At 43.1% G+C, this 13,062-nt stretch overlaps 1 protein-coding gene across 4 annotated transcripts in view; it reads right to left on the minus strand.

Moving 5' to 3' along the window:
• Window positions 1-13,062, minus strand: part of Glmn (glomulin, FKBP associated protein) — a 30,215-nt gene that overhangs the window by 15,544 nt on the left and 1,609 nt on the right. For all 4 annotated transcript variants that reach the window (XM_041642118.1, XM_041642115.1, XM_041642117.1 and 1 more), the window contains exons 3-7: window positions 12,547-12,672; window positions 4,669-4,785; window positions 3,808-3,916; window positions 2,311-2,545; window positions 42-144 (exon numbers count right to left, since the gene is read on the minus strand). In XM_041642118.1, coding sequence (XP_041498052.1) covers window positions 42-144; window positions 2,311-2,545; window positions 3,808-3,916; window positions 4,669-4,785; window positions 12,547-12,672 — 690 coding nt within the window. The remainder of the gene's footprint in view (window positions 1-41; window positions 145-2,310; window positions 2,546-3,807; window positions 3,917-4,668; window positions 4,786-12,546; window positions 12,673-13,062) is intronic.

Genomic DNA, 13,062 nt, shown 5'->3' on the forward strand with positions numbered 1-13,062 from the left:
TTACAGCAAGTATTATAGCAGATTTGACTGGCTGTACTTACTATTATTTCAGATGCAAAACTCCAAAAAGGGTCCTTTCCAACTTCTTCAGACTGTTCAAGGAATTGCGCTGTCAGCAAAGGGCACTTCAAGCACTTGCAACAGCTAAGGCATAAGAAATAGGTAATTATGGGTCAGTATCTCAAACACAGCATTCAGGTCTAGCTTTACATGAAAGATATGCACTGCTTGACTTACTTAGGCGAAAATCATTGTCATTGTCACAGTATTAACAAGTGGGACCTCTGAAAGGTGACCAGTCCGAGGGCTCACTCTCAGGGGAAGGACTGTGCTGTTTTCAGAAGAGGAGCTCAGCTTGCTGGAATCCGCTACTCTTCCACTAGGTCCTAGCACCCCATGTTAAACTTCCTAGTCTAGAATTGTGCTACTATTTTATTATAAATCAACTCATGTTTTATTTTAGTAGCACAAATGGCCTAAGGCAAGCACCAATAATAATGTGTCTAAAACATGAATCCTGGGCTGGAGAGATGGCTTAGAGGTTAAGAGCACTGGCTACTTTTCCAAAGGTCCTGAGTTCAATTCTCAGCAACCACTTGATGGCTCACAATCACCTGTAATGAGACCTGGTGCCCTCTTCTGGCCTGCAGGCATAATGTTGTACATAATAAATAAATAAATCTAATGAAATAAAAATAGACCTCTCTAAAAAAAGCATGAATCCAATCTCATTAGTAACAGTAATGGGGAAAACACAAGAATGCCTGAGTAGGCTCCATATGCTGAGATTCAATTCCGTTTCTCAGAGATCCACCTGCCTCTCTCCCAAATGCTGGGATGAAAGGTGTAAGCCACTATTGCCCAGTTACTTTATTTTTAATCCAACTTTATTCTGTGACTAAGTCTTTTCTAGTTCTTTAAAACAGCCTTAAAAAAAAAGTTTCTTGGGCTGGAGAGATGGCTCAGTGGTTAAGAGCATTGCCTGCTCTTCCAAAGGTCCTAAGTTCAATTCCCAGCAACCACATGGTGGCTCACAACCATCCGTAATGGGGTGTGGTGCCCTCTTCTGGCCTGCAGGCATACACACAGATAGAACACTGTATACATAATAAATAAATAAAAAATATATATAAAAAAAGAAAAGTTTAAAAAAAAAAGTTTCTTAAACGACAAACAAATTGCCTCATAAAAACCAACCTTAAATGCCCTAATCCTGCAAAATAGAAAAGTAACAATGACAGTAATTTTCCAAACTAGAAAAGATATGTCCAAGATATTTTTAAATACAAATTCCATGTATAATTTACAATTTAAGATTTAACAATAGCATTAATTTCCCGAAGTAGAAAAAGATATGTCCAAGATATGTTTAAATACAAGTTCCATGTATAATTTACAATTTAAGATTTCTTAGCGGAGTCACATGAGAAAAGTTGTGAGAAATAATTTTCCCAACTAGCCCAATCTAATGAAAATATTTTGATAGGTCACAAGCATGCAAAGATTACTTAGGAATTTTATTGCGTTTTCTTTCTTCTTATGGTGTCGGTTATTTGTTTTGGAGGGTTTGTTTTGATTTTTTTTTTTTTTTGAGACAGGTTATTCTGTAACTGCAGCTCTGGCTTTCATCTCGCCATCCTCCTGCCTCAGCTCCTGAGGGCTGGAATGACAGGTGAGCACCACCTTATCCAGGTCTGTCTCCCCTTGTATAACTGCCCGTCTTCAAGTCTGGAGGCGATTCTATGCTGATGGCACGCCCTCATTTGGACCACCCTATGCCAACTAATGGACGCTGTTTAGTCAGAACCCATGGTGAGCACGTGGCTGAATCTGAGGTCGGGATAAATGCTCAACTGTCTGGTGGTCCTCTGCTGCTTTCAGATGCATTCCCCAGACAGAACAAACTCCCTGAGTTAAATACCCTTACTGCTCCCACTTTCAGATGCATTCCCCAGACAGAATCAACCCCCTGAGTTAAATACCCTTACTGCTCCCACTTTCAGCATTGCTGGCTGTGATGGGTGAAAGTAAATGAAGTGAAAGGTTTGATTTTATACTGTCAGTGCCTCCCTGCACATCCACGATAAAGGTTTGATTTTATACTGTCAGTGCCTCCCTGCACATCCACGATAAAGGTTTGATTTTATATTGTCAGTGCCTCCCTGCACATCCACGATTCACCAGGTCAACATTATGTCTGTCTGAAATTCAAAATCCAAAACAAGATTTCTATGTACCAATAAGAAACGCAGGGTAACTGAGCTACCAATTACTCACTCCACTGTGAGATGTCTTTCAAAACAGACTTACAATTTTAGTAATTCATCTTTTAACTTTTCATTTTCCTTGTTTTCTTTGTTATCAGTCGCTTCTTCCACAAAAGGTCTCATGAACTCTGTTAAGGCCTTGCAGCACTGACAAAGGCCATAATCATCTGTCTGTATTTGTTCCTTAGAGTACGGCACAGGAAGAAGAGACAGTTGACTCCAAAGAGTGGATAATGCCAATCCAACTGAGTACACCTTGTTGGGGAGCTTCTGAATAACTGCAACAGAAACAAGCGTAAGCAGCTGCACACAGGACAAGAGGAAGTCAGCATTTAGAAGGTTCTGGATCTTTAGCAGGCAGAGCCTTGCTGAGAGAAGTATCACTGGAGGCAGGCTGTGAGATGGTGTGGCCTGAGCTCACCACTCTCTCGCTATGACCAGGCACTTCTCACTACTGCCACCGTGCCTCCCCACCATGACAGACTGTACCCCTAGCCAGACCAACATTCTTCCTCTCCTGCCACCACCGCGATGGACTGTATCCACCATGTCCCCCACTGCATCCCTAACCTACATCAACAGTTCTTCCTCAGACTGCCAGGTGCCAGGCACTTGGACACAGCATTAAGAAAATCAACTAATAAAGTGTTTCTATAACTGGTTATTTTTTTCTTACTTTTGATTATAAGCACAAAATATGAATGGAAAATTACATAGCACTATAAAATGGATAAAAGTATTACAGAGCTTTTTGTGCCCTTAGAAGATTTTGAATATTTGAGAAGTATAAGGTTGGTTGACATTCAGATTTAAATGAATTTATTCTAATGTCCAGGTCCCTATCACATTCTGAAGTGTATATGATTTCTAAAATGGAAATAACTTCTTTCATGGAAAAGTGTTTGTCTTGACTGCTGAGGCATATTATTTGCCAATACTAAGCCACAAAGCTTTCTCGTTCTCCATGCCTCGTTTCACTCTCTAGACAGACCTTTCCACTCCAACCTCCCAAACCAGAAACTGTGCAACACCCTGCTGCTATTCCAGATTGCATGCTACAGGTCACAGCTGACCACTAAATATGCTTAGAGGGAAAATCCTAACTATAAACTGTGCAGAAGAGATCTAGCCAGGGACCTAGAGAGATGGCTTAGTGGTTAAGAGCACTGGCTGCTTTTCTAGAGGACCTGGGTTCCGTTCCCAGCACCCATGTGGAGGCTCACAAGCCACTCTAACTCCAGTTCAAAGGAAGTGATACCCATTTCTGGCCTTAAAGGACACCAGGCACGCAAGTAGTGTGCAGATATGCATTCAGACAAAACACTCATACATGTAAAAAATTTTTTAATTAAAAAATGAAAGCTAACTAATGAGTTGTCAAAGTACTGACTGCGTAGCACCTTCCAGGCACCTCGCAGCGTTCCCATGGCTCTGCTGGAGTAGCCTAGGGGCAGGGCAGTGACTGTCCACATTTAGGGGCAAACATCAAGCTACATATGCAAATACAATAAGAAATACTTGGATATCAAATTCTCATTACCTGTCTGTAGTGGTTGAAGTAAAAGAAGAATAGTTTGGGAAATCTGTTTTCCAGAGGGCTCTTCAATGAGTTCAAGCAAACCCAACAACAATTCCTTTGGGTTACATAACTATAAAAATATTCACAATTGAACCTGTTTAATACAAGTTGTATTTAAAGCCACATGATTACCATTTTAAAGAAGACATACTGAAAAATACAGTTACATTTGCTTATGCCCTAGAAATTGTTAAAAGGATCTTCAGAGACCGTGCCTCCTGTTGGCTGCTGTAGACGAAGGGCCCCCTTTGGTTCTTTCTGAACAGATTTGTGGTGCACCCTGACAGCCACCTCACCGCCTTGCTTTTGAGAATCCTCAGAACCAACACCCACACTGTCTGAAGGAAGTGTCTCTTCCCTAACAATCACTTGTGTGTGCGCCTCCAGTCTCTAGTTTCCACATTAGGTTTCTTCACGGGATTTTCAAACAAACTCTATTGTTGATCCCCACACTCCTCCATCCTCCCCACTCCCTTCCCTCACACCCCTTATAATCCTTTCAGCTTGCATGTCTCAAGCGACACTAAAATCTGATTCTGGGTCTAATGTGCACAAGGGTCAGCATGGCAGCAAACCGGTTCAACAACACTCACTTCGTCTGTATAATGAGAACACGTGTTAAATTAGAGGCTTATAGCCCTTTACAGGGTCTCAGACTGGATAATTCTTACATCTGGAAACTTTGGAAAATGCGAGATGGAACTGCCCACCCGTCCAGCCAAGCACCTGGGCATTGCAGAAGAGTAATTGAACAAAGCCCGACATGCAGGGCACTGCAGTGCTGCTGCTCCGATGGATGGAACCAGGTCTTCCCCGACTCACCTTCACTAGTAAGTCAAACACCAGCAGACAGTCCTTCCTTTCATCCTCTTCCCCGTTCCTCAGGAGGCAGCGGACAACAGGACCAACAAGATTCCAGCCCATGGACTTGATGACGGTCTGCAAAGCATGGCGAAGTAGACACAGTCGTCTAGAGAACTCTTGGTGCTGCCTGACTAAGGGAGCAGAGGCCAGGCCAGCGAGGCTCACATGTCTCCACTGTCCTCTGGGCTCACAGCAGCCATCACCGGCTCAAACGCTTTTAATGTTTTCACCAAGGGAGACAGAACGACCTCCACTTTCACCCAGCAACTACATCTTCCTAGGACCTAAACAGTTCCGTCACTTCTGACAAGATAGTTGATTTGCTCAGGACAAGCAGGTACTTAGCTTCCTCAGAGAATTTGCTTCTCTTGATTCAAAAGGAAGACCAGACTATCAATGCCTGTAAACTGTTCGCAGTTCTTTGGACATTCTCTAAATAAAATTCTTTGTTTCTTTCTATCTATCTATCTGAATGAAGAAAAATGAAGTCACATTATCTATCTATCTATCTATCTATCTATCTACCTATCTACCTACCTACCTATACTAGATAGATGGATAGATAGATAGATAGATAGATATGTGACTTCATTTTTATTCTCTCCCACACATAACTTTCTTTTCTTTTCTTTTTTTCTTGAGACAGGGTTTCTCTATGTAGCCCTAGCTGTCCTCGAACTCACTCTGTAAACTCAAACTCACAGAAATTTGCCTGCCTCTGCCTCCTGAGTGCTGGGATTAAAGACACACACCACCACTGCCAGGCAGTTTTCTTCTCTTTTCAAACACATGTCAAATGCTCCCCACACAAAAGTTTATCTTTACAATTAATGATTCGCATTCATCTCAGAACCAGATTTTCAAAATTAGCAATGTATCTCAGCTGTTTTCTTTCAGTCATTAGTACATACCATACACACAGCATCTAATACGCTAGGTTCTAACACATCAGAGAAAAATCTCATGTGTGTGTGAGGATCCCTACCACCAATGCTCTCAAACAGCAGTGTGTGCATGTGACGATCCCCAAAGCCTTAGAGGAATTCAAGGAGCTTTATCAAGCTGTGAAGACCCCTCACAGAGAGGAATTGTCGTCAGCTTTGCTTGGATCAGTCAGACACGTGGGTGTTTTTATCAAGCTGCAGCATAAATATTAAAGGTGCCTTTCTGACAATTATTTGCTTTGGTTGTTCTTGTTTTGAGACAAGGTCTTAAGATGCTCCCCGGGCTGGTCTTGCATTCCTAGACCCGAGTGTTCTCCCCAGTCGGCCACCCATGACACTGTGCTTTCACAGGCTCCCAACACTGTGATAGAAATACCCAAATACACTGACTCGGACGAAAGGCGGCTGTCTATCTTTTACTGTCTGAAGGTCTGAATTGAAGTACATTAGACATCTATAGTCATGTCAGTTTTTAAAAATTCACCTTTCTCTTTTCATTCAATGAAACTGATGCTTAGAATATGGTAGAAAATGTTCGAGGCCAGCCTGGTCTACAAGAGCTAGTTCCAGGACAGGAACCAAAAGCTACGGAGAAACCCTGTCTCGAAAAATTAAAAAAAAAAAAAAAAAGAAACAGAATATGGTAGAAAATGAAGTACAAATTTTAATGAACAAAATCTAAGAATTCAATTATCATTAAAAACATTCATTATTAGGCTGGGTAGTGGTGGCTCACACCTTTAATCCCAGTACTCAGGAGGCAGAGGCAGGCGGATCTCTGTGAGTTTGAGGCCAGCCTAGTCTACAAGAGCTAACTTCTAGTTCCAGGACAGACTCCAAAGCTACAGAGAAATTCTGTCTTGTTCTGTCTTGAAAAAACAAAAACCCCCAAATACCACACAGACAGACAGACAGACAGACACACACACACACACTCGTACATATACATACATTATTATTACTCTCTTTGTGTCTCTGTGTGTCGGTGTGTATGATGGGGGAGGACACACGCCATCGAGCACAGGTGGAGCTCCAGGAACAACCCTGTGGAATCTCCTTTGCTTCCACCTTTACATGGGTTCCAGAAATTGAACCCAGGCCATGGTCATCAGGTATTTTTGCCTATGAGCCATCTCCCTGCCCAGGTATCTCACTGAATATTCTTTCAGTGCTGGTTATGTCTTCTGCCCAGCACTTGTCTCTCAGAGCGCTGTAACTCACACCCCTACTTCTTTCAGATCTCCTCACAGTCCATCTCCTTCACTGTGGGTTTAGTTTCCTCTCTCTATATTACACTTCCACTCTTCCTATGTATGTAAGAATGTCACATTGTAAGCCAGGTGTGATGCCACATGCCTTTAAATTCGTAATTTAGGAGACAAAGGTAGGAGGATTTCTGTGAGTTCAAGGCCAGTTTGATCTAAATAGGAGCTCCAGGACGGCAGGACTATACAGAGAAGCCTGTTACTAACCAAAAGAACAGAATACTGGAGTTCTTCTGGGCAGAGACTATTTTGTTCATTGTTATATCTAATGCCAGTAGCAAGCACAGAACCTGTTACAAAGTAACACAGCAGGTCTTGTTGACCAAGGTAGCCAACAAAGGAGGTATACAATAAAGGCTAGATAATGCCTGTTAGCTTTTAAGTACAGTGAATTATCCTGCTTTGATGTTCTGTTTTCCTCTATTTTTTTTTTACATAGCTTGACTTTTACTAGTCAAGAATTCATGTTATGAATTAGTAACTAAGTTTTAAAATATTACTTTAAATATTAAGTACTCTTTTCCTTTCTTTTGTTTTTCTTTTTTTCTTTCCTTTTTTTTTTTTTTTTTTAGACAGGGTTTCCCTTTTAACAGCCCTGTTTGTCCTGGAACTGACTCTACAGACTAGGACACTAGGCTGGCCTTGAACTCACAGATATCTGCCCGCCTCTGCCGCCCAAATGCTGGGATTAAAGGCATGTACCACCACTTCCCAGCTCTGAATTATTGAATTAGAGTAAATTCACCTTTTAAAATCTGGCTCCTAGATAGGCAGGATAATTAGTTCCTTAATGACATCTGACTTTCCCTTCCCAGAGCCCATGGCCCTGCACAGTCCTCCATGGAGCTTAGCATCTTTCTTCCTCTTCTGTTTCTTTCCGATGCTGGCCAGAGCCCTGACATACTTTTTCTGGAACTTTGCTTTCTCTACAGTGCCAGTTCTCGCCATATGGCTGCCTGCTACCACGTGGCTGACCTCTAGGCCAGCTTAGCTTCAGCCCAGGCTTTTGTTTCTTTTCTATTCCCTGGGCAGCTGCTGAGATTACAGCTTGCTTGGCCTAGAAAGGCTTCCTCTTAAACTTTAATTCAATTATCCTTAAGCTTAAAAAGCAAAACGGCCGTAGCCTGTGCACAGCACTTTCCCAGCTCCACTTCCTTCAAGTGATCCTGTACGATAGCCAGCCAAACTCTTAATATATCTGAGTTAAAGGACTGTTTAAATGTGTATGTATGTAGTGTGTGTATGTAGTGTGTGTTATGTGTGTATGTAGCGTGTATGTATGTAGTGTATGTGTGTGTAGTATGTGTGTGTATGTGTGTAGTGTGTGTATGTATGTAGTGTGTGTGTATGTATGTAGTGTGTGTGTATGTGTGTAGTGTGTGTATGTAGTGTGTGTGTGTGTGTGTACGTGTGTGCACATATGAAGCAGCATGTGTGTGGAGGTCAGAGGACAAGTTGGAGGTTGTTGATCTCAGCAATAAACTCAAATCGCTACAATTGGTGGCAAGTGATTTTACTCATTAGCCATCTTGCCTATCCTGAATTTTAGCTAAACATTTTATAAACATCAGCTACAAGCTTACCAGGCACTGTAGAATGATGTCTTTCAGAATTTATAGACTCTAGCGTTAACTATCTCATGGTCTTTGTTAGGGAGGGAAAGAATAAATCAGTATACAGGAAGAATTAGATACAGACTTAAAAACCAGGCTGGCATCGAACTCAAAGATCCACCCGCCTCTGCCTCCCGACTCCTACCCCTGACATACCTCTGCAATGCTTTGACACTAAGCAGCACAATTGTCCCTCCTTACATGAGACGGTGACAGAACCAGAGCTTACATCTCTCCAGCTCCAAGCCCATGGCTTACCCACGTGTTCCAGTCGCTTTTCATTGGGGGCAGTTTTGCTCTTAAGTTCCCAGGGGATACTTGGCAAGGTCTAAAGACTTTTGATTGGTGTTGGTAGAGAGGGTGCTATGGGTACAACAGGTAGAGGCCAGTGCTGCTGAATGTCCTACACTGCACAGGACAGTGGCCCTGGCCAGAATAGAAGCAGGTGTTAAAGTCTACATTACAGGGTCTTAAGACAAGTCCATCTTCGTATGGCTTTTAAAAACACTAGCACAGACAGATTAGTAGTAAATCAGGACCCATCCTGAAACTGTCATCTGGCAAGAAAATCAAACTGTAATCAATGCTTGATGTGCGAGGTGATTTATGCTGTGAATATGTTTTATTGTCATTGGTTAATAAAGAAGCTGCTTTCAGTCAGTGGCTTAACAGAGTAAAGCCAGGCTGAAAGAGATATATATAGAGAGAAAGTGGAGTCAGAGAGAATCCATGTAGCTGCCACAGGAGACAGAAGCCTCTGCCAGAGCCCGCTGAAACTTTGCTGGTAGGCCACAACCTTACAGTGATGCACAGATTAACAGAGATGGGTTAGTTTAGGATATAAGAGCTAATTAGAAACACGTCTAAGCTATTGGCCAAGCAGTATTGCAAAGGATATAGTTTCTGTGTGATTATTTCAGGAGTCTGGGTGGCCAGGAAAAGAACAAGTTTCCTCCCCCCACAAGTGTTCAATGTTGTATTGAAATCTGGACCCTATTGTTGTCAGATTATAGAGTACAAAGGTGATTTTCAAGACACTAAGCCTAAACCTCACAATCTTTAAATCTATCCCATTAACTATTTAGAAACATACTAAAAATAAACCACTCAGCCACAAAATACCTGAGGACCAATATGCCATGCTCTCCTTCCTCCTCTGCCTCGCTGACACAGATGGGCCGCTAAGGGCTGGGACAATGGCTGGGGGGGGGGGGAGCAGTGTTTACAAGCAAGCCTGAGGACCTGCGTTCCGATTCCTAGAACCCCAGTAAACACTGGGCCCGGTGGTGAGCATGTGTCCTGGTGCTACTGGGCACAGCAGTGTGCGTGTGTCCTGGTGTTGCTGGGCATAGCAGTGTGCGTGAGTCCTGGTGCTGCTGGGCACAGCAGTGTGCGTGTGTCCTGGTGCTGCTGGACACAGCAGTGTGCGTGTGTCCTGGTGTTGCTGGGCACAGCAGTGTGCATGTGTCCTGGTGTTGCTGGGCACAGCAGTGTGTGTGTGTCCTGGTGTTGCTGGGCATGGCGGTACGCGAGTGTCCCGGTGTCACTATTGCAAGATGGGAGCAAAGACGGAAATCTGGGGGCGCTCGAGGGCCAGCTTATACGGCCAGAACAACAAAGGGACTCAAGATGAGGACACATCTCTGACCTCTGATATGCACCACAGCATGCCTATGCCCACACTCACGTGTACAAACATGGACACACACATGCACATCATACTCTCACCACGGCGTGCCTACGCCCACACTCACGTGTACAAACATGGACACACACATGCACATCATACTCTCACCATGGCGTGCCTATGCCTATACTCACGTGTACAAACATGGACACACACATGCACATCATACTCTCACCACGGCGTGCCTATGCCCACACTCACGTGTACAAACATGGACACACACATGCACATCATACTCCTACCCAAAAAATTTTAAAAGACGAGATCCTAGGCCTCTTTTCTGTCTCTTGTGAACTCAGAATCTCCCTTGTCCTTTATGCTTTAATGACCTAATCTTAAAGAGTAACATACAAATCTACATCTGAATATCTGCTGTCTTAAAAGATAAAAATTCTCAAGGGCAACTTTCTTGCATCTTCAACTTGGGCTGCTTTTTTTAAAAATTGAGATCACATCCTGTATTGCAGATGCAAATACTAAACAACAAAAACACAGAAAAACAAACAAACCAGCGGGGCAGTGGTGGCGCACGCCTTTAATCCCAGCACTCGGGAGGCAGAGGCAGGCGGATCTCTGTGAGTTCGAGACCAGCCTGGTCTACAAGAGCTAGTTCCAGGACAGGCTCCAAAACCACAGAGAAACCCTGTCTCGAAAAACCAAAAAAAAAAAAAACAAACCCATAAAACAAAACAGTCAGCCGTCCTTTATGGCTCACCCGCTCTCATTCCCCATAATCAACATCTCTTTTATTCTTTCCCAATTTTCTTGTAAGTCTGGGGCCACAGCTCAGGCGGTAGAGTGCTTGCCTAGCATGCACAAAGCTCTGGGCTCAGTCTCCAGCACAGTGAAAACCTGAAGTTGTGGTACACAGCTGTGATCCCAGGTGGGGGTAGTAGAACAATGAGTTCAAGGTCATCCTCAACTATGTAGCCAATTTGAGGCCATCCGGTCTCAAAAAAGAAAGAAAGAAGAAACTTTCTTTTAAGCCCAAATCCAGCACAGGAGTCAAGAGCTCCAAATATCTGAATTGTGGATGTCACATAAAAGGTGAGGTATCTTTCAGTGATTGCTTCTTATCTATATAGTGATTGTTTTTTCTTTTATCATATTGCCCTGGAGGTCTTGAACTTGTGTGCTCAAGTAGTCCTCCCCCTCAGCCTTTTAGTAGCTTAGAGTTGTAGGTGTTACAAGATGAGTTTAATGACAGTGCCTATCTGATGAGAGGCTGGAAGGCTCAATAAGGTAGCATATGGAAAACACCTGGCACAAACTTAAAGATTAGTGACTTTAGTATTGATAGCAACTAAAAGTATTGTCAGAAGTTATCCTTTGATAATGTGATTGGGAAAATCAAGAAAACTTAAAAATGCAGAGCGAGGGACCAGAGGGATGGCTCAGTCGGTAAAATACTTGCTGCACAAAATGAGAACCTGTGTTCAGATACCCAGAACCCGCACAAAAAGCTAGGGACACGGGCATGCACTGGTAGTCTAAGCACTGGGGAAGCTAGGCACACCGGCAGGCGATGGCAATCAAAGCGTTAGGGAAAGCTAGACAAACCAGCAAGCACTGGGGAAGTACAGAGGCAGATCTCTAGATGTTGGCCACCCAGCCTAGACCAGTCTATGAGCTCCAGGTTCAGTGAGAAACATTGTTTCAAAAGATGGGAAGAGATGGAGAAAGCACTCAATGTCAATTTCTAACCTTGGCACGCACTCACACAAACACGTACATACTCCCCACACACACCACAAACACACAACAAAAACCACAGTGAGTTTTAAAAACACTAGGACAGCACGGGCTAAAGACTGTCTCAAAAACAAATCCTCACAAAATTGTGTTGGGGACTATAAAAGTATGTTATAGTTGATTACAGTCTCAATAGGGAGCCTCACATGCAGGGGTGTCCTAAGTGCACAGACAGGAAGGATACAAAAGGAAGGTCACAGCTTTTGTCCCTTCCCCTTTCCTTCCTTTACGTGTACGCGGTGAGCTGCAGCTGCTGCTGCCTCCTTCACTATCATCAGAACCCGATTCCCTAAAGCTTTCATTGTGACCGAGGACCAGCAGCCCTTTCTGGCTTCTGGGGCCAGACGGGACTGCTGAGGCACCTAGCAGGGGGCAGCCACTGGGGGACTACGCTGACTCCTGAGGCACCCAGCCTCAGAGACCAGGTAATCTAAAATGCCTTGGTCATGGTGTCTCATCACAGCAGTAGAGAAGTAACTAAGAAGCTAAAGATAACTAAGCGGATTAATGAGTAACAACAATGTATCATTCCCTTCCCAACTAGAGACTGAAAAGTAGACACAAAGTGTGCTCACCTTGTTCTTTTCGTCTTGAATAATTTCCAGCAGCTGGTCTACATGCCCGTCCTCGATGCATCTTTGGCCTGCTAACTGGAAGAGGCCAAAATCCTCTTCTTTAAAATCATGCTCCTCTAGGATTTGCTGTTAAAATAGAAAAAAGTACAGATGCAAATATAGATTCGGTATGAATGAGTTCCTGATTTTGTCTCTGGGAAGAAAAAAAACCCTTAAATTCTAGAAAAAGTGCGCATAAATACATAAATATTTTAACAATTGACTTTATTTTGCCCTTGAAACAGGGTCTCATGATGAAGTTTAAGCTGACCTGGAAACTTCAGATCCTCTTGCCCCAGCCTCTGAATAGTGGTTATAAGCATGAGTCAGTATGGCTCAATGCATGATCTTAAACCTACTGTATTAAAGAAACCTATGAAAACAATCATAGGTCTAAAATTAATGGATATTGTGGCTAGAGAAATGGCTGGGTGGATAAGAGTATATGTTGCTCTTACAGAGGACCTGAGTTCAATT

Source organism: Microtus oregoni, unplaced genomic scaffold, assembly GCF_018167655.1.
Source record: "Microtus oregoni isolate MIOR12 unplaced genomic scaffold, Mior012 000072F_ref0000427, whole genome shotgun sequence".
Lineage (NCBI taxonomy): Eukaryota > Metazoa > Chordata > Mammalia > Rodentia > Cricetidae > Microtus > Microtus oregoni.